At 32.0% G+C, this 27,914-nt stretch overlaps 1 protein-coding gene across 6 annotated transcripts in view; it reads left to right on the top strand.

Annotated features, from left to right (window-relative positions):
* The window catches only part of LOC142158151 (T cell receptor alpha chain MC.7.G5-like), a 350,867-nt gene that overhangs the window by 289,674 nt on the left and 33,279 nt on the right, over positions 1-27,914 (top strand). For 5 of the 6 annotated variants that reach the window (XM_075211852.1, XM_075211843.1, XM_075211869.1 and 2 more), the window contains exon 3: positions 9,257-9,323. In XM_075211852.1, coding sequence (XP_075067953.1) covers positions 9,257-9,323 — 67 coding nt within the window. Of the gene's footprint in view, positions 1-9,256; positions 9,324-22,621; positions 22,678-27,914 lie in introns of all 6 variants that reach the window. The other variant, XM_075211834.1, reaches the window with a different exon arrangement.

Raw genomic sequence — 27,914 nt, 5'->3', positions numbered from 1 at the left:
ATTTTGGGCTGCAGAGTATTTTCTTCTGCTGTTATATATTTTATATAAACAAGTGACAGCATGCTTTATGTAATAGAAATATTACAGGTTTTACATTGTATTAAAGCACAGTTTATTATAGTGCATAAATTATTAGATCATTATGATATAAGCTAAGTACTTGGTTTTGTGTTAGAGTTTTGATGGCATGTCTGGAGAAAACACTTTGTATTAACATCTTTATCACACTTTTCCCAGAAAAAAGTATTAATGCACCTTAGCATATGTGTTTGTTCTATTTATTTCAATTATACAAGTGATTACAAAAATATTGTTCTACTTGTCACACACCCGTCATACTCAATCTATAGATCGCAAGTGATGTTTTTATAATAGAGAATATCACTGTGTGGAATATGGCAACAAGATCATATTTGGGAGAGGGACATTGGTGGCTGTTACACCCAGTAAGTATGGATGTTATTTAGTTAGTATAGGATACAATATCAAATGTATAGGCTACTTATGGTGGTTAAAGAAACTGTATATTTTTTTTATTCAACATAATTTACTTACTATGGAAATTTTGAATTGTAGAAAAATCATATTAACAATGACAAATATTTAAATTCACATCTTCTCCCTGTCTGTATAACAGAATCTTTTCTCATTATGTAATATGTCCTGGAATATATTGAAGTTTTGCGACTGCAAATGTAAGCATCTCTAAATATTGGGACAAATTAGCAGTGTTTTCCACACTAGAGAGGATTACATTATTGTAATCAGATCAATCACTGTGTTGGGAACAGCTAATAAACTAGTATTTGGCAGAGGAACCAGACTCCATATAATACCAAGTAAGCATCAACCTTGAGTTTATTTTTTCTCTAAAATAGTACTTATTATCGGTATATCATTGCCACACTCTGTTTTTAATAGATGTTGGGCCTGATTCATTAAGGAGCTTAACTTAAGAAACTTCTTATTTAAGTCTTCTGGACAAAACCATGTTACAATGCAAGGGGTGCACATTAGTATTCTGTTTTGCACATAAGTTAAATACTGACTGTTTTTTCATGTAGCACACAAATATCAACTTTAAGTTTCAGTGTACAAATAAGCTATCAAGTATTTGTGTGCTACATGAAAAAAACAGTCAGTATTTAACTTATGTGCAAAGCAGAATGCTAATTTGCACCACTTGCATTGTAACATGTTTTGTCCAGGAGACTTAAATAAGAAGTTTCTTAAGTTAAGATCCTTAATGAATCAGGCCCGTTGTTTCTACATGTGCTCAATGTTTTGTGCAAATATAAATAGCTGTAGGAGAGGTGAATATTCTTTTGTAATATGTCTTGTATTTATATTTAAAGGAAAGTTGAGAATACAGACACCGCACATTATACCGTAGAACATATTCACTGTACAGAGAGGGGCAGAGAGTTTGTATTGTTGCAAAAATATGAAAATCTTTAATGTTTTTTGACATTCAGAAAACATATTAAATTATCATTGAAACCTTACTAATAACTACTTGTCCTAATTAACAAAAGTATTTATAAATATAATGTGCAATAATATTACAAAAGAGAAAAGTAGTGCAACATGTGGGACTAGACAGAAAAACTGGTTTATAATAGTGATCCAGTTGATTATATGGATTTTACAAGCGGAATTATAGGTAATATTAAGTTACTTTAGCCACACATTTTGTTACAAATCATAAAATTTGGTATGCTACATAATAATTAATTGGGAATTACTGCTGCCTTTTTAAAATTGTAAAATAGATATAGTAAGTTATTTATGGTCACATAACTTGTTCTACAATATCTAAAAAATACAACAAAATGATTGCGTAAGTGTGATTTTTCCTTTATACATATGCTTTCATTTTTTATTATTAATGCTAGCAATGAGTTGTAATTATTTAATTGTAATTGCAGGAAATCACATTGTTGTAGACAATAATTTATTCTAAGAGTTCATTTTACAGTACATGAATGTGGAATTGGTTTAATGAATCAAATACGAGTGCAGAGTGAGAGGCCAGTTCCTGGCATGGCCTGTGTATATGGCAGCTGGGGAGATTTTGTAAAGCTCCCCGGGTGATGTCAACTTGGGCAAATTCATACTTGGGACAGGAACAAAACTTCTTGTTACTCCCAGTGAATACATTCTTCTGCTATTATGTATTTTATATAAACAAATGAGAGTACACTTTATGGTATAGAGAAATGTCCACGCTTATCTATAGATCTCATTATGTAGATAGTGGATATAGACCAGTGTTGGCTAACCTGTGACACTCCAGGTGTTGTGAAACTAAAAGTCCCAGCATACCCTTCCAGCAATAAGCTGCTATATATTGGCAAAGCATGCTGGGACTTGTAGTTTCACAACACTTGGAGTGTCACAGGTTAGCCAACACTAATATAGACTATCAGTGGTGAAATTACAAATGTTGTGGAAACTGAGAACTCCTGACCCCTATAGAATATTGGTTCTGTGTGAATATGAGGTGTGTTTTGTAAGTAATTGTAAGTGTATGTGCGGGTCTGCAGACTCAAAATGCATAGTGCAAAATGAAAAGTTCTTACAGTGCATAAGTCATCAGATCATTGTGATGTCACTTAGGTTTGTGTTAGATTTTGTTGGCATATCTAGAGGATTTTTTTTGTATTACCTACTGTATCAAAATTGTCTCAGAAAATATATTACTGCACTTTACCTATATGTGCTTTTACTTATTTCAATTATACCAGTAATTACAAAATACATAACTCTTTGTCACACACCTATCATACTCAGTCTATAGATCGCAAGTGAAAGCTGATGTTTTTATAACAGAGGATATCACTGTGTGCAATCTGCAAACAAGTTCATATTTGGGAGAGGGACATTGTTGGCGGTTACACCCAGTAAGTATTGATATTATTTGTTTTAACCAATTTTATTAAATGGTAACAGAAGAGCCCGCCAAGAAAGTTTGTGGTTTGGAATATTTCATTTTGAAGGACATTTGTGTAAGAAAGGTTATATTTGGAAGAGGGGAAAACTAACTGGTACATATAATAAGTATCATCTATGTGACGCATAGAAATAATAACAAATACAGTAAGAATCTTTTCTCACTATCCAATATTTCATCTTTTGGAATCTATGGAAGCTTTATAACTGCAAAAATCTCCATATATTGCCAGAAATTAGACAAGGTTACATTACTGTAATCAGATCAATCACTGTGTATGGTGCAGCTGATAAACTAGTTTTTGGCAGAGGAACCAGACTCCATATAATACCAAGTAAGCATCAACATTTAATATAAAATTTCTTTAAAACAGTACATTCTATTGGTTAATTACACTTATTATCGGCATACCATAAGTATCATCTATGTGACAAATACAAACACAGTAACTGCAAAAATAAATATACTCTATGCAAAATCTGATTTAGCGATTGGTATAACACTATTCATATTAGGATACAGTTCATAAGAACAAAATATGCAGAATTACATCATTATCTGCTTACTATGAATATTTTAATTGGATTAACAACATATTAATAATGACAAAAATATAAATTCACAACCTATCCATGTCTGTATGCCAGAAACTTTTTTCATTATGTAATATTTCTATTTTTGGAATATATAATATATGGACGTTTTGTGTTGTGAATGTAAAAACATCTAAATATTGACAGAAATTCCACACTAGACAGGATTACATTATTGTAATCACCGGAATCACTGTGTATAATACAGCTAGTAAGCTAGTATTTGGAAGTGGAACCAGACTCCATATAATACCAAGTAAGGTTCAACCTTTAGTGTATATTTTATCTAAAACAGTATATCCTATGGGAGAATTATACTTATTATCAGTATATTTTTGCCACACTCTGTTTTGTATAGATGCTGTTTCTACATATGCTCAATGTTTTGTGCAAACTACCGTGCAAATATAAATTGTTCTAGGTGAGGTGAATATTTGTGTGACAGATCTTATATTTATAATAAAATAATATTAATATTCATAATGGACCTACAAAAAGAAAAGTTTAGAATACACACACTATGCAGTCGCAAAGATTCAGCGCATAGGGAGAGAGAGGGAGAAAGTGCTATTGAAAAAAAGAATAATAACATAAATGCATTTTGTGATTCAGTAAACATATTAAATTACCAATCAAACCTGATTAATAATTAGTTGTTCTAACTAACAAATAGCTCTGAGAAAGAGAACATGTTATAGTACTCCTATAAAACAATTCAGCGCAATTTGCAAAACTTAGACATACAATGGGTGTATAAATTCATCCAATTGATAATAATTGTTTTGTAGGTGGAGTTTTGGAAATATAATAGCCACAAATTTTGCTGAAAATCATAACTGTTGGATACCTATGTAATAGTTCATTGGTGATGCATGTTTCTATTTTGTAATGGTACAAATCACTGTGTAATAACAATGACAAGCTCTTGTTTGGAAGAGGAACCAAATTAGATGTGAAACCAAGTGAGTGTATTCTTATCATATTGCAAATACATGGTTGATATAGATATACTTGACAAATATTTAAAATAAAGCAAATAAATAGTGTTACTGAAAATATGCCAAATAGTCTGTAAAAAGCAGCCTTGTTCTGTTTATTCGTACTTAATGCTGAAAATGTGCCTTTTGTTCTGACATTACTATATAGTTGATGTTTATACATACACTGGCTCTGATGCTGTGTTAGCAGCAAAGCAAAAAAAAAGGAGTAAATTTGCTCATATTACAATGCAATGGGTGCAAATGAATGTATTATTTTTTTTGCATGGAGAACACTGGCTGCTTTTTAATGTGGCTCACAAATACTTGAAAGCTTTGTTTATACACTGAAATTTAAGTTGATCCAGGACATGCCCTACCGCAACTATTAATCAGTCCCCACGTTTTAAATTTACCTCCCTTTCCAATGCAATTTGGTTTTTGTAAGGTGCAAACTTACTCCTTTTTTTGCTTTGCTCCTAACTCAGCATATGGTCCGCTGTGAGTTACTGTTAGGACATGTATTACTGTGGTGATAATAACTACAAGTATATATTTGGAACAGGGTCCAGACTGTCAGTGTTACTCAGTAAGTAGTTATGATTTGTTTAGTGATACCAATATGAGCATGAGTTAAAAAAAAAAAGTGCAGTATCTGTAAACATCACTTTAGCCCAGACGTTCCAGAACACATATTTAAATTAGTACGTCTGTGTCATGTTCTGTGGAATGAGTTTATATATAGTTGTTTATGTTTAATCTCTTCTTTAGCTTTTGTATCAAAACTATTTTGGTAGTAACCCAATTCTATTGTAACAGTACCGTGATAGCATATAAATATAATTATTATCAAACTGGGCTATTACATTTCAAAATTTAGTGATAAGTCTGCTGTGTTATGTAATTCAGTTAAAAATATATTTTATTCACCAATTATATTTCTATTTTTATACTAAATTACACCAAATTAGGTGTGTATTAACAGATTGTCTGTACAGTGATTTTCCATGTTATAGAAAGTTACCTAATTTATTACACCCCAAACAATAGTTCTCTGAAGTCAGGTCATAGGTTTTTGATATTGAGGATGTCACTGTGAGCTTTTGGGAGTACGAATAAGCTCACATTTGGTAGAGGAACATTCTTAACTGTCCTACCTAGTAAGTATAATTATAAAGCTGAAATGCTTAATCATGTTCTGAACACAAAAAATGTATTGCTTTCATATATTTGTGGGTGGGTATCTAAAACACGTAAGCAATTAGAATGGGAGAGAATTATATTCTATTGCCCCTCTGTCATAAACTGAGTAATATATATATATATATATATATATATATATATATATATATATATATATATATATAGAACAGACTTTAAATGCAATATTAAATGAATATTGATTATTAAATGAATATAAGTGAATATTGTGTTCATTTAAGACAGTGATAGGCAAACTGATTCACTTCAGGGGCCTTCAAAAGGGCCGTACATTAACCTCAATATCAGTAATACGATAAAATAGTGCATTTAATCAATGACAGAGACACCTACCTGTAATAACATATCAGCAGGCAAAGTGCTATAACAAACTAATCTGACAATAAGGTAGGATGAGCTGGGGGTTTCAGGTCAACCGCTAGGAGACCTATGGCCATCTGTTGACCATGACTGATTTAAATGTTGCTGTTTTAGACAATTTGTATTTGAAATCTCAGTGTTAATAAAATCCCAGTATTAATAAAACAGAACTAAAACACAAATCAACAGGTATGACATGACAATAAAATGAATCCATTAAGGAGTTTAAGCTTTTGCAGTAACATGTATCACTGTGACAATACTAATCGCAGAACTAATATTAATCAAAATTATTCCAAGTAAGTCTTTGTTCATGTAAAACTTTATCTTAGCAATAGTAACATTTTTCTAGATATAAAATGTACATAAAAGAAATTAGAAACAGATTTCATATGTATATACACAGTAGCTTAACTATTTACTGTAAATAACATTATCTACTAAAATGTTCACTAAAGATTTATTTATATTAACTATGTTTATCCGTATTATATTCTGTTGAGAGAACATTATATACAATGTCCGGGCTTTCCAATAAAGCAATTAGTCCATCCAACGAAATGTCACAATATCTGTTGGAAATAAAATAAGTTACAGTCCTAGTGTAATATTATTTATATGTAGTAACTCCAGTATTTGTGATATAGACAATGTTTCAACACAACTTAGGACTCTTCATCATTTAAGCATAATTTATAATGGCATAGTGCATATATTTGTACTGTGTTTTCAATTGAAAGCCATGCCCTTTCATGTGTGAGCTGGGGAGTTTATAAAAAGTGTTTGAACACTGTGCTCAGTCTAGATATGACAAACTTATATTTGGAATGGGTACCAGACTAACTGTGATGCCAAGTAAGTTCCCAAACCACCTTCTGTGCTTCTATGCTATAGAGTCAGTATATACATTACATTATTTACACGTAGGAAGATATTTTTTTTATAAAAATGGCATTGTAAAGTATCAGAGCTGCCCAGTTGTCCAAAATGTTGTTAAAGGTAAATGACTCAGATATGTGACAGGTGAAATAAATGTTTCTGTTCTCAGAAAATAAAACATTCTGGACAACCAGAGTGCAGAAAATGGAAAGCTATCGATTGATGCTTTATAAAATATCTTCTAAATATCTGCAAACTGGTGGTAGCGTAATGTATGCCATGTCATTAGACAATACATTTCTTATCAAAATTTGTAGCAGGACATTATCTTAGTTCGTACTTTGAAATAACTTTGAAATGGTGATTCTGGTGTGTCTGTACATATTCATATACATTGTTATTTGCTATGTGGTTACACACTGTGCCTACTGTAGATACGTACAAACTTATATTTGGTGGCGGGACTAAGTTGACAATGACTCAGAGTAAGTATAAATGCAGTTATTATTTATGTATTTATGTGTTTGTCAAAATATTTTATTTTGATTGTTTATATATTTAAAAGTTTTGCAAAAAAAATCAGTTTGTTTATTTGCGCATAATGTGAAAATAGTACACGAAGATGCAATTTGTAAATGTTACAGTAAATTCTTTATAGCATGTAGACAGTTCAAACATACCAAACAAGATACTTTCAGATGTAAAGATGTTTGAGAAAATGTATAAAACCAAATTTTAACTTCTAATAATGTCTGAGTGGATGGATTGAACATCTTTCAGTCCTTACAGTAAGCTAGTTGAAGGATAGTGTAAAGCAGTGAGTTAGTGTGTTAATGCAGGTGCTTCGGCAAAGCTGGCATTCGGAGGAGGAACGCAGCTAAATATTATTCCAAGTATGTTTTTGTTTTTTTAAAAACTTTTACTTAATATTTCTTTATACGCTTCAGTATTTGTGATGAGCTATAGAAAATATTTGATACATTAAATTTATACTGTATTTTCCATTGAAAGGCATGCCCTTTCATATGTGAGTTGGGGGGTTTATGAAAAGTCCTTGAACACTGTGATACATTTGCAAATGACAAAGTTATATTTGGAAAAGGTACCAGGCTAATTGTGCTTCCAAGTAAGTGCTCAAACCACCTTTTGTAATCTGTTGTGATAATAAGCTATAGAGTGAGTTTGTCTATTACATTATTAGTATCCAGACATATTTTCACCAAAGGCTATTGATAAGTGCCTGGAGAGACTCAGGTTTGCAAGTTTGAGGTCATATAAGCTGCCCAGTTGCCCAGACATATTTAATTAAATGAACAGTACTAAGTGGGCAAAGGTAAACAACTCAGATGTTAGAAATGTGACAAGAGATTTTTTCCTGTTCTCAGAAAATACAATATAATTAACATCATTATTATTAATTAATCCTAAGTATAGGAAATTTTGATTCGTCCAGGCTTACACTATCAGAATTGGCAATGATTTAAATTTCCACTATACGTACTTTTTTTAAATAGACATGTTCCATATTTTAGTATTTACTAACTTAGACAACCATTTATGTGAAGCCCTTGCAATCACAATTATGAGATAGTGTATGTATATATATATATATATATATATATATATATACATATATATATATATATATATATATATATATATGTATATATATATATACATATATATATATATATATATATATACATACAATATATTTCTCACCGACCTTTGTAGCAGGGCATTATCTTAGATCATACTTTGAAATAACTGAACAGGTGTTTCTGGTACAACTGTACGTATTCATATACATTGATACTTGCTATGGGGCTACACACTGTGGCTAGCACAAGTAACTACAAACTCATATTTGGCAGTGGAACTAAGTTAACAGTGACTCAGAGTAAGTATAAATACAGTAATTATTTATATATTTGTTTGTTCATATATTTATTTTCTTAAAGAAAGATTTTAGGACTTTTTTTTTTTTTTACTAAACCAGTTCTAAAATATGAATCAATGCATGGTAGCTGCCATTACAGTATTGTGTATATTTATATAATGGCAAAATAGTACACAAAGATAAAATCTGTGAGCGTTATAGTAAATACTTTATAGCATCTAAACGTACCAACATGATACTTTCAGATGTAGAGATGTTTGAGAATATGTCTAAAATAAAATCTTCAGGGCAAAGAATGTCTGGGTGGATGGATTGAAAATCGTTTAGTCCTTATAATAAGTTACTTGAAGCATATTGTAAAGCTGTGAGTTAGTGTGTTAATTCGGGGAATTGGGGGAAGTTGGTGTTTGGAGGAGGAACACAGCTAAATATTATTCCAAGTAAGTTTGTTTTTACTTTTACTTAATGTAGTTACACTTAAGTATTTATGTCTCATTATCACTAAAGCATAATATCTAATGAGAAAGGAGATAGATTTGTATTTTATTTCCATTGAAAGTTATGCCCTTTCATAGGTGATTTGGGGGGTATATGAAAGGTCTTTGAACACTGTGCTCAATCTGGATATAACAAACTTACATTTGGAAAGGGTACCAGACTAAATGTGATTCCAAGTAAGTACCCAAACCACCTTCTCTCCTGTGTTGTGATAATAAGCTATGGAGCCAGTATAGTCATCACATTATTTACTGATTAGTCTAAAATAAATTACTCAGTTGTGTGAGATGTGATACACATTTTTCTGTTGTTAGAACTTTATACACAAACAGAGTGTAGAAAATGGAAAGTTATTGCTGGTTATTGCTGGTAGATAAATGTATGCAATGTCACACTGCATGCCAGCTATCTGTCTTCATATTGTAATGTTTCAGATGTATACACCAGATAATATATGGCTTACAAGAAAGAAAAAAGTAATTTTTATAATTTAGCAGGCGATTAATAATTTTATTATACAACCAGAGCTGATTTATTGTTGTACTGTCAAGCCTTTATTTTGTCTGCCTAATATGTATTATAGTGTATTATAATGCAGTATGTAATATTGGAGTTTGGATTAATGTTCTGATGTCAAGTTTTGGAGAAGGAACAAAAATATATATCCTAACAAGTAAGAAAATGTTATTATTTTTCAGTTACTAAACTTTTATTTACATACATATAAAATATTTATTTGAGTTCAGGTTTACCCTCTCAGAATTGACAATGATTTTAATATACATTTTTTTATATACATATTTGCGATATATTAGGATTTAATTTAGTAAATGCTATCACAAATGGGACATTTATTTATGTGAAGCTCTCACTGTCAAAATTATGACCTTATATGATAAATTAATTAATTATTCTATATAATATTGTTTGGTGGGAAGAGTTTACCCTCAGCAAAATATACACAATGGTTTAGTCTGTGGTATAAAAAGGGGAAAACAATTTTTATGTAGTAGAACTAGTATTATTTAAGCTTTGTAAGCTGTAGAGTAGACAAAGTGCTTTGTCCAATTTCCCCACTAGACAATAGAGTTCTTACCAGCATTTGTAGCGAGACACTATCTGAAATAAGTGAACAGGTGTTTCTGGTATAACTATATTCATATACATTGATATTTGCTATGGGGTTACACACTGTGCCTGCTACAGGTAGCTACAAACTCATATTTGGTGGTGGGACAAAGTTAACAGTGACAGAGAGTAAGTAAACATACAGTTATTATGTATTTATTTGTTTCTCCATGTAATTATTTTCTTAAGAAAAATTGTTTAGGATTTTTTTGATCAAATCAGTTCTAAAGAAGAAGAAGAAGCAATATAGAGTAGTTGCCACTACAGTGATGTCTATTTGTGTATAATGGAAAAATAGGTGTTACCTACATATAATATATACAGACTGTCCAAAATTACCAACCAAGATACTTTCAGATGTAAATATATGTCAGAAAAAGTCTAAAACAAAATCTTCACATCAATGAATGTCTGGGTGGATGGATTGAAATCCAGTTCTTACAGTAAGTTAGGTGAAGGATAGTGCAAAGCTGTGAGTTAGTGTGTTAATTCGGGCACTTTGGGAAAGCTGGTATTTGGAGGAGGGACACAGTTAAATATTATTCCAAGTAAGTTCTTTTTCCCTTTACTTAATATATTTATTTGTACTCCCATGCTGAAAACATTTAATATAATTAAATATGAATTATAATTAAAGTGAATTTTGCTTCCATGTAACATTTTGAGCTAAACCTTATTACTATGGTAAGGTGTAGAACTCTGTATTCACCTTACCTGATCAGACTTATATTATGTGAAGAGTATGAAGACTTATGTAATTATAAGGAATGGAGACACTACATGCATTACTAATTATATATATTAATTATAGATTGCATTCAGAGGTCAATGTGTCGCTTATTAATAGTTCATTCTGTACAGGCTTGTTTTAGTAATAATGCTAGTAAATATCTGTAAATTATTTTGTATAATTCTGACAGAGAAAACACATTTAAAAAAAAATGTCCTAGAATTTATCTTAACATATTTTCATAGATATGGTTCCTATTTCACATTAAACATAAACAATTATAAAAGGTAGCAGCCATTCAGCATGGGTATAAAGCTAAAGCATTAGGAATAAATACAATTTTAGAAAACTCAACTATCCTCTTGTGGTCGACATGAAGTAATATTAATTGAGTTATACAATTGTTATAAATATAATGATGCAACAGTTATATATCTAGTGAGGTCATTTGGAAAAGTACAACTAGGAAACTGAATGATTTTTTTGTAATGGCATTGAGTACTGTGGCTACTTCTGGAGTCAATAAGATTACATTTGGGAGAGGAACAAAGCTTAATGTGTCTCCAAGTAAGTCTGTAATCTTATTCTTGTAATACAGATATTGGGAAGTTGGAAAGAATTAAACAAATAATAATAATAATACTATTAATACTAATAATAATAATAATAATAATAATCACTATCATTGACATTATCATAATCCTCTTACTAATATCCTCTTGATATAAGTAGTTCTTACTGCATTTTACTTTGTTATGAAAGTATGTGCATTTCTTAATGGTGTCTCTGCTAATTTCATTGCTGTTGTTAGGTAAAGACAAAACTGTTAACCTTAGAATCTATATAAGGGTTAATTTACCTCCTGTACTGTATATTAAGAGTATTCACCAAGGAGTTTCTTAACTATATCAAAGCAAAGCTGTAGTCGCTAATATCCTTAATAGTTCATTTAAGCAGTAAGGTAACGCTTACAACACTTACATATATATTATATCTGTATTTTATTAAAGGTTTACCTATAATAAAATGTGACATAAATATGTTAGCTGAGTATACTGGATACCCTAATTTGTGAGATGGCTAATGATTATAGGGACAGCCTACCGCAAAACAGATTAGTTAATTCAATAAGTGAACATGAATGCTTGTTGTCAGGATGACGGTAGCATTATAGTATTTATCTTTTGTGAATTGAGTTTCTCCTGCATAGTACTGCAGGTATACATATATTCTATGTGCTCTTGAAGTAGCCAGCTTTGACTTGGTTAGATGATTTTTATTATCATTTATTGACCCAGGAAGTCCAGGTTCATTCAGTTATATAGTTTATAACTTGAAAACTAGTAAACAGAATAGATGAACAGAGATAGAGAAGATCTGCAAAATCAATTGACACTTTTCCATACACAGGCATGGAAAGCTCATATACTGACTAACTGTGTATAGGTTTTTGTTGAGGGTCCTTTGACTGTGACAATGACAACTACAAATATATCTTTGGATCAGGGACACAACTGTCAGTCATTCCCAGTAAGTGGTCTTTTATTTGCTTCAATAATATGAGAAGTGATCACATTGGTATCATTTTGACAGAGTGTTCATATCAGAGAGAATTGGGTTACAGAGAGGATTGGGTGTGTGTTTGATGCTGGTACTGAAGAACACAAACCATCAATAGTGTGTGATTCATGTAAATACTGATCATGGTTATGTGGTACAATCTTACTTTTTTTTTTTTAATAGCAAACCTACAATCATCTACAAAACAATTATCTCCTATAGAACATCACATTTATAGCTTTAATCCCTTTCAGCTGGGTGATTTCACAGTATGAATAAAGTTGTGTCTCATATAAAGTAGTCTGCAGGAGGCTGTGTTTTTGCTAATGAGGATGTCACTGTGGGGTAGTGGAAATGGGTATAAACTCACATTTGGAATTGGAACAGTGTTATCAGTCTCACCCAGTAAGTACTGACATGCCTTTTATATTTTTGTAACAATTTATTTAACAAATAGAATGAAGTGTGATCAAAATAACTATTTGTGAGACATAACAAACACAAGACAAGTTCTTAGTTATGTGCAATGAATGTGTTTGAAAATATATATCTTGAAAATTGTGCAGAAGCTGTATAATTACTTATTTACATAATCTAGAGATAATAAATTAATTGTTGTGAGTGACCCCATGCCAGGTATATGATGTTGGAGTCCTGTATATGCACTGGGGGTAAAAAATTTGAAGTAACAGAAATGTTATTATAATAAATTCAGTTGACTCCTAGTAAAAGTAGTATTATTGGAAATGATGCAATGCATAGTACAGCATAGATGAATTGTAAAATAAAGGTGTTAGAATACAGGGATGGGGAGAGTGGACTGTATGACACTAGGCTTTTTGTTGTGGCATAAACTGCTGTGATAATAACAACCAAAGAGTTGTTTTTGGGAGTGGGACAAAGCTAAAGGTTTTGCCAAGTAAGTGTTTCTACTGTATATTTGTACAGATTAAATATTGTCTTTTAAGATTATTATATATTCCCTTTCCATCTAAAAGGGATGTAGTTTTATTTTTTATTTTGACGATAATAATAGTTATCTGCAAAGGTTTTCACATCTCTATCTCTGCATATTATCTTAACATATACTTATAATAGAAATGTTTTATTTATACACTAGGAATACAGCAGGTGTAATTTAAATACTATTTAATGTGTGTCAAATCACAAATACTCAGGGTCTGAATGGAGTGCACTATTTATCGTTTTTATAACTAATCACACATCATATTCTGAGACTACTGTCTGAAGCTGGGTTACTTACATCACAAGTTCTTTGCAGCAGGTATCAGCATATTTAGGTGTCAATTTACAAAATACTTATAAAATAAGCTTGAGATTGTCTAAAATGTGACACCTGTCTCCCTAAGTATTACACGGTCACCATCAGGGCGATCTTACAGTTATACCAGATAGTGTTGCCTTTGGCACTGGGAATTAATATACTCCCCACATGCTTATGACTCACTAGCCATCACCTCTCCTACATTATTTTATTAGGAAATCCATGGTTGTAAAAGACCAGGTAGTTATAAAAATATTCATATGAAAAATATATACAGAAAATTAATATAAACTTATTGCTGCACTTCCCCCTTAACAGTGCTGCTCTAAGCATGTGCCTAGTTTGCCCATACGGTAAATACAGCTCTGGTAGTCATAACCTATTCACAACATACACCCATGTTTGCCATAATTATTAATGCTAACCAATGTTTGATAATGGCACATATGGTGACTGTTGCTATTGTGAGAGTCCAAGCCTGTATTTCAGAACCAGCTATATAAAATACTCATCTGAGTACAAGTTCCACTTATCACATTATTGTAAGGACAATTGTCACCGTGTCTAGGAAATGCAAATAAGCTATACTTTGGACCGGGAACTAATCTCATTGTAAATCCAAGTAGGTGTCACTCAATATATAAAATAATACAGGAGAGATATTTGCAGTCTTTAGTTATTCATTTGCTTGTATTGTTTACATTAATGTCAGTAACTTTAACATGCAGAGATATTCTATGTAAATTCAGTTGAGCAGTACACTGTTTGTGACAATGAGTTCATAATGTAGATCAGATAGAATGTACAGGTGTGTTGTCAGGGAAGCTACTTTGATCACTGTTCTGTTTTTGGAAAGATTCTCAGCACTGTGCTAATACTGGATATAGTAAACTTATTTTTGGAAGAGGCACCCGCCTTGATGTGAGGTCACGTAAGTGTCCAAATGCCTCTCTTACCCATGTTTCAGTAACTATTGATATTTATGAAATATCTTAGACAATATCTTTCTCTTTAGGTTGCTCTTCATTTGTGTTTGTTTGCCCTACTACTGTAAACCTGTCAGATGTCTGTGAATTGTAAATGTTTGTTGTTTGACAGTGTTTTTGAATGAATTCCAGTGCATGTCATAAAATATTTACAGTGATTGAGACATTAATTCCAGACTGTAGAGTAATTGAAAATCTTTAAGTTTTCATATTATTTTATTCCATGCACTAGATAACAAACACCAGAATTGATATGGCTTTATATGTTATCTGTATATTTATTTTTAATTATTATTTTAATTGAAACCTATTAAACATGTGCACGGCAAATGATCACCTTAAACTATCTATTCACTTGCTGTGGCTCCTTTTCATTGGGCTGATACATTTTTGAATTGCCATCTAACACTGTGGTACTAATAGTTACAACAAACTTACATTTGGAGGAGGAACCAAATTAAACGTAATCCCAAGTAAGTAAATGTTGTGTAGCCTTTGTTAGTACTACAGTGTTTTTATTTGCATATTATGATCTTTGGTTTGTTTTTAAACTCTTGGGGATCAAACTGTTGCTCACAACAAGGCAGGCTTATTATGGCTCTTCAAAATTAGATATTCATTAATGTTAAGTAGCTCAGCTTCAGGTATTTAACAATTAAATTAATGAAGACATACCTGGTGAGTTAAAGAAAGTTACATTAGTTAAAGACGTAGAGAACAGCTATCCAACATAACAAGAATATTCTTCTGTCTTGTCAGTGTTTTGGTACCAAATATTCTCCAATATATGGTTCTAATATCAGTAGGACACAAAATCAGAAAACGCCGCATGTACAGTGGTTTCCAAATGAAATGCAATTGTTCCATTAAGTCAGCTCAGTGAGCAATTTCAGTTCTGCTAATATTGGAGCCATGTATTTGAGAACCACAGCTAAATAAAGTTAAATGAGCACAACATTTTATTTATGAGACTGATATAGACTGTATAAATCCATATATATATATATAATTAGATACGAATGTTAGCTCATACCGACATGTAGAGATAATGCAGGTATTAGTGATCTGAGGCACTGACATGGTTCTTGCTATGAGGTGAAGTGATGTGCGACAAGTAGCTCGGGGTACAAGCTCATATTTGGACAAGGCACTAGACTACATGTTATACCAAGTAAGATTTTTGTTTGTTTGTTTATTGTAATCAGTCAGGAAGAGAAGGATTAGGCAAATTAAAGTACAATTTGTACACGGAAACTTACACAGTAAAAAAGTTCATATTACAGAGCAGAGTGGTTTTATTTGACATAACATTGTGCAGTTGGGGCTCTAAGTATGATTTGGGCTAGACTTAACTAACACAAAATCCAAATAATCAGAGATCACAGCCCAATATGCAACAGCTTGGTTTATAACAGTACAGCTCAGGGAGCTGAGTGCACTTAGTTTACAAATAGGGGGAGAATATTTTTCCTCTCAATTCTTCAGTTTTTGCACTGACCTATAACACCACATTTGTATGAGTTACCAAAACTGGCCTGATTCCTGGTAAAACACATTAATCAATAGTTAAATGTACTAATGGAATTGGGAATTGTTGAATGAGACCTGGTTAATACATTAATTAGGGCCCTTGATGGTTGTAAACCAAAAGTATATGTAAAAAATGTATTCATTGTTAAACATTACAGTTCAATTCCATAATTACGGGACATATTTAGAAAATGAAATATACTTTCATACAGGCTATGTTTTCCACTGTTTCCTGTGATCACAAAAGCCTCTTTTTGCTATGAGGTGACACACTGTGTACAAATAATGTCAAATACACATTTGGCAGTGGGACCAAGTTAACAGTGATCCCAAGTAAGTACATGGATTACAGAATTCTCAATGAATGCTAGATTGTAAATGCAACTATATGTGTTATGTTATTCCGAAAGAAATAAATATGAATGAAACAACATAGGATTCAGGAGAGATAAAGGATTGTATGGGCATACCTCTCATATGTAGAGTAACTTATTTTGCTATAAGTATGGTAATTTATCATTCTTTATACAGACGTATATAATTACATGTATATAATTATTATTTTGCTAATTCTATCACTGTACTTGACTTAAAGTTTGTATTCATTATGTCACAGATTGTGTGCTCTTTAATGTGTTAGGTATTAGAGATATGTTTGCTTTTTTATTGGTAAACTGCATTATATTTCCAAATATATCCCAGTTGTGATTTACTTACTCATAACTAGATATCACTAGTACTTATGTCTTATGACACTACTATATTGTATTTACTGCCAGAGACAAAATATGACCTATTACATAACAAAACCCAACTCAAGTGACTCTTTATTGCTAACAACGATTATTACATACATTAAGCTCAAAAGTTACAGAAGCCACGTATCTCTGTTTTTGAAAGGTGTGCAAATACAAAGACAATGAGAATTGTGTAATTACTAACATATTTTAGCATGTTTTATGTGTATGACCCATCCTTAACTGGGAGCCAGTGTTACAGCAAATTAATTATTGTAGTCAGATCTATCACTGTGCCTATGGAGGCAACAACAAGCTTATATTTGGAGCTGGGACTATTGTATCTGTTCAGCCAAGTAAGTCACTTGTTTCTAATAACATAAATACATTCTCCTCTAACCGCAGGAACTCCAGCCCCAAGATTATCCTATTAGTTGCAGTGCTTCAAACTCTTACCTATACTTGTACTTACTTGTAAATATATCCACTAATACAAACATTAGTACATATTAATTTCTATTCCAATGTTAACTATTTATTACCATGCCCTTTGTTGCTGCATGTCTCCCATCATCCATTTAGATTACCAGCTATTGGGGCAATGTCCTCATAATTGTTTTTGCTCTCATTGCACTTGTTGCTCCCATGTGTGTTTACCAGTGTTATAAGATGCAGAATATGCCATGTAGCAGAAAAATATAAATCCATACATAAATACAAACATACATTACGCACATATGTATATAATACAGTTCATAGACGTCATGGTGAGGGTTTAAACATCTAGAGATGTTCCTCTCAATGCTGTTATGCAAATTGGTATTAATTTGGTTATCAAATCATTAAATATTGAATGTAAAACATACCAATGGCTGTAAAACAAAATGTATTTCCAGATGAAGTTTGGATAATATTAATGTAGCTGTATCAGCAATACATAGCTTTCCTGCACTGGTTACCAGTTTATGTACTGGGATCTCTGACTGTGCTAATACTGGAAACTGGAAGTATATCTTTGGTGGAGGCACAAAGCTCACTGTTCAGCCCAGTAAGTCATTACCACTCAGCACATTTTTTCACACATATTCTTCGTGTTGTAATCTCTTGATGAATTGCACCAGATAGTACAAAAGATTTTTCTAGTATTCTCAGAAATAATAGATTCAGGACTGCTTTGTGTATATGGCATAATTTAGTAGTACAACTATTGCAACTAAACATTTTTTGATAACAGTTCTAGACTAACATATCTGTCTATATACATAATATTACTTTATTTTATTCCCCATACCTGATAATCCAGTGATTATTGTTATATCACTGCATTTTTCTTAAATGAATAATACATGTGTGTTATTTAAAAAAAATATGTTTATTGTAAAAATATCCTTTTTTAATGTGAGGTGACACAGTGTCTGAATACAAACAATTACAAATGAATCTTTGACAGTGGGACCAGGTTAATAGTGACTTCTAATAAGTATTCTGTGTTCAGTGTATATTAGGATTTACTTCTTATACCACTTACAATATCTTGCTGTTACATTAGATCTGTAGACGACAGGGATACTGAACAAACGTAATGCTGTAACTGTAAAGAGTATGATGATACAATATGTAAAGGCATAAACCAGAGTGTGAATAGTGGAAGTAACTATGGAAAACTGATTTTTGGACAGGGGACAAAACTTAAAATTAATCCAAGTAAGTTTTATTAATCTTATGAATGATCTACATAATTGATCTAATACTATGTCTAATGTTTATGTCACACCCACAACTCACTATATGCTGTAGAATAATAATTAGTATGTACCATAACGTTGGGTTCTGAAAACAAACATATAGAGATTATATATGAACAAAACTACAGACTCATAGTGGGGAATTCAATTGGCCGCGTTACTGTAAAAATTAACGCGGCCTGCGCACTATTACCGTTATTACAGTAATAGTGTGCTTAAATACCGTTATTACAGTAATAGTGTGCTTAAATTCCGTTATTACGATAGATTCAACACCGGCTTTTTGCTCGCAACTCAGGGAGCTGGGTTACATTTACCGTAATAACGGTAATAGCTTTAACGCTACACTACTTCGGGGGGATTGAATTCCACCCATAGAGTATATTTTTTAAAATGTAGCAATTTTGTATTATGAATGTCATACCATAACCCCACATGTATTAATTTGTTAAAAATGCTGCAGGAGCAAAATGTCATCATTCTTCCAAATAAAAAGAAATCATAAGAACAAACTTATTACATAGCTGGACAATAAAAATATTATTTGTCCTTACTTTACTGGTGCATTCATATAACAAATATGCTCATGTAACATGAATTTTAACTCCATAAACACAATAATAATTTATGGTTTTCCAAATATACAAATATTAAGATTAGAGAGACTTTTCTGTACGATTCTACTTGATTCTAATCTTGACATAGTGGTAATAATAAAAATAATAATTATAGTTCATAAGGTCAAAGTTTTTTTATATTATTTTAATGTGCACTCGGCTTTTTGTTTTATATAAAAATAAGTTCTATAGAGATACAATATTTGCAAAACATTGCTGCCATAAAGCCTAAACTATAATACTATAGACCTCCTTTGATCACTTTTTGTAATGCGGTTGAGCATTGTGTAATAATGATGCCAGGAGACTAATATTTGGGAAAGGGACCGAGCTCAATGTAAGACCAAGTAAGTAAATATCATTTATCATTACAACCTGTATTTTTGTACAATTTTAGCTTTTGTCTAATCTAATGGATTCAAATTTAGAATACTCCCGAGGTGGTTGATTTTGTACGGTCCTTTTACTACGCATTGCTAGTTTTATGCTCTTATGTGTTGTAGCAGTTTACAGATAATGCAGCAATGTTGTGCTCCCAGTTATGTCACCTTTGTACAATAACTCTAATAAATAGTCTCCTCTAGGCACCCAGAATACATTTCTGCTTAAAATATTGCTTCCCCATTAAAGATTATATTTTTGTACAAGTTGATTTTCTGGTATGAAAATGATTAAAATATATCATAAATAATTAATAATAAAACCTGAGTTTAAATGATTTTTGGGGCATTTTCCTAAATTAGTGCTGGGTTAACATTTATTCATGACATGAAAATTAGCCCTGGCTATGAGTTACAATAGGGCTTTGTGTAATGGTAACAGTGGCTGTGTGAATACAGGCACTGGATGGGGAAAGCTTATATTTAGCAGTGGAACACAACTGTATGTGACTACAAGTAAGTTGATATTATATGTGTGACCCATATTATAAACTTTCATCTTATTGGTGATATGTATGAAGAACATATTTGTCAACAGCTGCAACCTATTTTCATAGGGACATTTTCAGTAGTGTATTGTAGTGTAATGTACAAAAGGAAGATTGCAAAACTAAAATAGAAAAAACAACCATTATTCATTATATATTATAGTAAATGTGGGACACTGTATCCCCTATTGTAAATTATATGGATTTCAAAAGTTACCATGGAGTTCTGTGATCATATAAATGCTCAAGGCAGAGGCTAAGTGCTTTTATAAAGGTTATATAGATAGATAGAAATATTAGAATAATTTGTGTATTATTATGCAATGTTATTTAAATGATATCATAAGTCCCTGTTAGCTGAATGTTTTGAATATTGAAGAGTTAAAAATAGGACTCCAGATATGCAATGCAGAGTAGGTAATCCACTGACATACACAAGTATTTATACATCTATTTTAGTTCATCCCTTTCACAGAGCAGTATAGCACAGTGATAATTTTGCGAGAGATGTTAACATATTTCATTCACATAATTGAATGTTAACTGATATTATCAGTATCTCTGTAATGCTGTAACTGTGTAACCTATAAACTATAAACCTCTGACTTACTATATTGGGAAGTGCAGTATTTGCTATGTGATGTCTCACTGTGTGCTTATGGTAGTGGAGTAAATAAACTTATATTTGGACACGGAACTGTGCTCACTGTCAGTCCCAGTAAGTATGTCTTATTTTATAGCATAGAGGATTAATATAATTACTTTGTAATAAATATGAGAAGTGTAATGTAATATTACAGCTGTGGTATCACGTATAATATTCTACATGGACCTGATGGGTCAAAGCTGAAAGTGCTTCTGTTGATGCCCGATTTGCTAGAATATGATACGGGCTGCACATACCTGTATCCATACATATAGAGAAGACTGGAACGAAAATGTGGTTGTTGTCAAAAAATGAATCTGTCATTACTGTGTTTATACAGCACATTTAGCAAACCTGATGAAAATATTATCGGCATTGATCTCAATTTTATGTTATGCTAGAAAATGTAGTTGGGTGATGACTGCTATGCGATTGTTGAATGACTATTACTGTGCAATTTAGGGCTATTTTTATTGTTAAATGATTATGGCTGTTTCTGCACTTGTAAACTATGATCATAGTCACACAGCTATATAGTACAGTGTAAATGAATGCATGTCTTTGGGTATCGTTGTTGCTGTATCAAAATACAATAGGATTGTTTGTCTCTACATTGTTTTGTTTTTTTTAAATCATCAATGGGCATAAATAGTGAGGAATCCTATGAAGTAAGACATGTTACACATAGGCAGCTTAATGTAGGGACATATTTTACTGTGCTAATATTGGCAACACTAAGCTCATATTTGGACAAGGCACAAAGCTGACTGTTTATCAAAGTAAGTAATGTTCATTATTCTGTCAGAACCAATATTAGTCCTAGTTAAACTAGTGCTCATTGAACAGACAGTGACATTATAATGAATTGTGTTAAACTGAATTATTCTTAATGTACCAATATTTTGACACTCACTTGTGAAACACAGGGATTAATGTAAAACATTCATAATCTTGGGCCAACAATTAACTTCTGTTGCAATTAAAAATTAGCAGTATAGTTCAGGTATAAAATCATCTTAATAGATAATGTGCTTATTGATTTCTTGAAAAAATAAATAAAATCATCCACCTAGCATAAATGTCATAATGTGTAGGGGTATGTACCATAATTAGTTGCTAAACTTACTGGAAAATATTCTTTTCGTTTGTGATCTATAATGAATGCAAGTAAGAGATTCATTCTACAATAAAACAAATTATATTACTAATGATAAATAAATATTAACATCATAGATACTAATGCCTGAAATGGGAGATGGACGGGTTTTTTGTATGTAGCTATAAAATAGGGACAGTGAAGAACAGCTAAGCCTGGTTTTTGTATTGGTATTTGTGACTGTGCTTATAGTGGGAATAACGCCAAGCTAATATTTGGAGGAGGAACACGGTTGATTGTTCAGCCCAGTAAGTGCGATTTTTGCTGTTTATATTTTACATATACATATGCACGTACATACACAGATCTAGATACATTTCTCTTGATATAAAATAAACAAGAATATATTATTTAATAGACAATGTTTATGTGCTACTCTTACCCAATGGGATGAGAATCTATTTTGTAAATGCTCCTTAAAATTCATCCATTCGGTCTTATGTTTATATCATTAGCCATATAGATTTGGTAGAATATAATTTAACCCCCTATAACTGTGGAACACTGTAATAAATTAAGACTGGTACAAGTTACAAAGGGTTTTCAAAACCCTATAAACTATGAGCCTGCAGGTTAAATTATTGTATGCAGTCATGAAAGTCTGGGTTTAAGTTTAATATATTTACTATAAATTACCAGAAATAATTAAAATAATAAAATAATGTTATTAAATGACCAATTTTACAAAATTTTAATTATAGGAACTTATACATTGATCAATGTCACTTGTGCATGACACATATCTGTAGCATTTTACAGGTATGGGAACTATTATACAAAACGCTTCAGAGCATCATGACTTAAATATACTAAGCTACATTTAACAATTTAAGCTGTCTTTCTCCACAATATACCAGGCATTAACCATCATACTATGTTTTACCAGTGCTCCTCACAGTGTGTATAGAAAGAAACCGAGTGACCATCCAAATTACATTCTTACTAAAAAGCAAAAAATATTTACTTTTTTCTTTCTGCATTTTTGGAATTATCAGGATAACTAACTCCAATATAAGAGATCCCCTACCTTTAGATACAGTGTATGTATCCATTATATCTCCTAAACTTGTGTCTGTGCTCCAGATTCTGATGTACTGGTTTCATCTAGCGTATGTAGTACTGCAGTGCTTTGCCTTGCATATATAAACTATAGCATACTCTATATTGATCATAAAAAAACTCCATAAAGTTTTAGGGACCTTTAAAAGCAATTACTGAAAGTGATAGAAATAATCCACACAGAGAGTATTCATGGGGAAGTTAGGTTTGTGTACTGGAGTGTCTGACTGTGGTAATAGTGGGAGCTCCTATAAGCTGATATTCGGCAGAGGGACACAGCTGGTTGTCAGGCCCAGTAAGTAAAATTATAATTTCTTCCATGTTAAATTATGCTATATTTAAATAACTTTTACATACTTTATAGTACATGTGATATATGCAACGCATAATGTGATCTGAGTCTTTAGAGACTGGTGTTTACAAGATATATCTATTATTATTATTTATTCTTAATTTGCAATTACTTTAAAAATACAAAGTAATGGAGAATCATACTCAGAAGAGCATTTAAGCTGCTCTAAAGTCAGTAGCGTAGTAGATCAGTAGTAAAGTATGATATATGCCCAGTGATAGCCTAATACAACTCAATATGACCCCAACAATGTTTATCTGTTGCTCATACCCAATGTGCTCAAAGAACAATGTAATAAAGTGCTATTTTGTAAATCCTGGTTAAAAAAATCATCTATCCGGTATTATTTATATATCTTTACCCATGTAGAAATGATGGATTATAATTTTCCACCACCTATAACTCATAGAACAACCTTCAAGTTTGAAACCTAGGTCGCTATGCAATGTATAGTGTACCTGGAATAGTACATTATACGGCTATTATAAGGTTACAACAATTACCAGTGTATTTCCCTACACTATCCCTGGCATTACCCCTTTTATTAATTGGTTTACCATTGCTCCTGTATATAGAAGGAAATTATGGCTGATCGTGTCCATGCATATGACATTATTATTATGGATAAGCAAAAAAAAATAAAATAGAAGTTTTCTGCTTTTTGGAACTTTGTGGATGAGCAGCTTCTGGATAACAGAACCTCTACCCATATAGAAACACACAATAACTACCATTATATCACATATATATGGTTTAATCTATATTACAGCTGTAATGGTATGCTTGAATATATAAAGTATAGCAGCTGATCATTAAAAACTCTAGAGAGTATTTATGAGGAAGTTAGGTTTGTGTAGTGGTGTGTCTGACTGTGCTTATACTGGGAGCGCCAATAAATTGATATTTGGCAGAGGGACACAGCTTGTTGTCCAGCCAAGTAAGTAAAATGATCTTTTATTATATATTAAATGTTGGTATGAATGAATAATGTTTTATACACTTTACTCTATAGTATATGTGATATATACAGTACATTGTGTGATTTGGGGCTTTAAACACTGGTGTTTACCAGATCAATCTTCTACTGAATATCCTATCCTATTACTTTCAATATGCAGAGTATGGAGAATCACACTGTACACTTATAGCTGCTCTGATATCAGCATGGAATATACACAGTATATCCTAATACTTAGCAGGTATAAATGTAAGTAATATACGCCAGTAATTGTAAAGTAGATTTAATGCTGGGAAAATATTTAATATCTTTTGCCTAGAACCCTAGAGAAGGGTTAGTTTGCTTAAATTATGAATATATATTAATAAATATATTTATACCATTATGTATAATGGCCATTATTTAGTTGTCCATGGTAGACATCAGTAACAACATCACACATAGATAGACCTGGTTAATGTAATGATGTTTGTTACTGTGCTAATACTGGTGGCAACTGGAAGCTGATTTTTGGCAAGGGGACCAAGCTGACTGTTCTTCCCAGTGAGTAATAAACCACGTGAGACTAACAATAACATATCTAGTAAATTATCTGTTTGGAAATATAATTTATGATTTACTTACAACCAATTTCAGGAGTGAATATGAGGAGCAGTCATTGATCAGAAGACAGTAGACAGTATGTTTCACTGATAAATATGCAGCAGTCACTCTGTGCTTATTTCATGATTAGATAATTTCCATAATATGTGACGAGGATGATAATGTAAACTTGTCCTGTGGGTATTAGTTGACCCAAGTTCAGAAATGGAATAATGATAAAGGTATTATAATCATACTGCATGGGAGGTACTTGCAGCCCTAGATCCATAGTAAGTAACATGTGTAATATCTGAAGATAAAAAGTATGCATAAATATATATATGTTTTGCTGTATTTTACACAAAGCTGTTATTGTAAGGGCATAGGTACTTATACAAAGTTGGCTTCCCATCAGTAATTCCGTTATAGGTCACTGAAGCCAGCCTCCTTTTAGTTGCTCATACATAATGTGATATTGTCAGGTATTTATACCATGTTAGAACTAATCACCTTCAAATTAGTATGAGTGTATCAGTTCAAAAAGACCACATTAGATTGGGATATTTCAGCAGTGACAAGCACACCTTGCCTTGTAGTATCCATGAGATCTTTCCATTTTTAGCCACCTGTAGGACATAGATATGGCAGTTCTGCACTAGGGTCATATTGTCTAATCTGCCCATATATGGGCATCTTTAGAATCCTTTTGCAATACATGGTTGATAATGCACAACAAATGTAAATAGAATTTTGCTAAGGTATGATAACATTTACATGTACCTGTGAATGTTTACATATACGTATGGAACCTGTAGCTCTTTATGTAAAACAGTTCATATTTTCAGTTTACTGGCCCCTACATTGTTTCTGTCATAACTGGAAGTATAGGATATTTATGGCTACAATGCATTACATTTAAGTACAACTAATCCTGAGCTATCTTTTTATACTTTTTCAGCACAAATTAAAACTATGAAAAAAAGGCAAATTTGTATTGCTGGGGGGAAAATTGTCTGTTAATGTAGGAATCTATAAACCATAGGGATGTCATATAAAAATTAAATAATTTACTTAACAAATCCAACACTGGGAATGAGATTGCCTTGTTCACTGTTCAACAGGCATATGAAACATGTATACAGGTCCTATAGAGCACATATTGTATAACACTGTATCACTGTGATACTGGAGGAGGACTTGGAAAACTTATTTTCGGTTCTGGAACAAAATTAGTGGTTAACATTGGTAAGTCTTTTTACATGTAACTATTAAACATATCACTATAAAGGTTAGGATCGTCCTATTGCTATTCAGAAATCAGTCTGCTGAGAACAAAATTGATACATTGCTGTTTCAGTTTTCTCTATAATATTTCCAAATACAATTTTAAATGATACCATTATTAGATGAGTTTATTGCTTTAACCGAGTAATAGTTCCACACGGGATAAAAAAAAATGGACAGCAATGCAGCCATGTCTATTTTCACATATTCACATTAATGAGTGTCATTATTTCACTATTTTACAAATAAACCACTATATAACCAATCAAATTTGATCCACCAGGGAGAAAACTAGAGAGTAAAATGTTCCCCATCTATTGTTGGTGTAGAAGGTTATGGAACTGCTAGAAATCAGTAACAGGTTTATTATTATATTTGGATATTACTGACAATTTATTCTTGCTATGATCAGAGCAGCCATTTTCACTTATCTTTCTATGTGTAAATTAATGAACAAATCCAGCCTAGTTAGAGCTGAAATATTTCTGTAGAGAGATTTCAGCTCAGAAGCTCATATTTGGAACTGGCACTAAACTAACTGTGCTGCCTAGTAAGTAGCAAACTATTATTGTGTCTGTTGAAAATGCGTACTTAATGCCTGTAAATAAAATCTGTGTAAATGGTGAGATCTGACATTCATTGGGAAAATGTGTGTATTATAAGGAATAATGCATCCCCACTATAAAATAGTGTAGATATTAGAAGTCAACTTCTGTTTTGTATTAAAGTAATTGGTTTGTCTTTTTGTGGTAATGGAACTCCTCTGTGACTTCTATTGTCTCTATGACCTACAGTAGGGGTTATAATGTCCAATACAATTACATTTCAGTCATGTGTCCATAACAAGAGCACCTTGCTTGAGATATTGGGGTATATTACTAAACCGCCGATTTGAAAAAGTGGAGATGTTGCCTATGGCAACCATTCAGATTCCAGTTACCATTTATTTAGTACATTCTACAAAATGACAGCTAGAATCTGATTGGTTGCTGTAGGCAACATCTCCACTTTTTCAAACCCAAAGTTTAGTAAATATACCCCATTGTGTCCTTATATTATCACTGAAATTCTAGCTTACATTTATTTTTTTTATAATGTCTACTAGAGGTACATTCATATTTAGAATCTAGGCATAGTGCCATGAAAGGAGACATGATTTGCAGGATGTCAATTTGTGTGTGTGTGTGTGTGTGTGGTGCAGAGAAGGGAACCAAAAAGGTTTATGTCAGGATATGTTTCAGTGTGTGAAT

Source organism: Mixophyes fleayi, chromosome 1 (genome assembly GCF_038048845.1).
Source record: "Mixophyes fleayi isolate aMixFle1 chromosome 1, aMixFle1.hap1, whole genome shotgun sequence".
NCBI lineage: Eukaryota > Metazoa > Chordata > Amphibia > Anura > Limnodynastidae > Mixophyes > Mixophyes fleayi.
The sequence above is the reverse complement of the archived record's forward strand: the minus strand, read 5'-3'. Positions and strand labels throughout refer to the sequence as shown.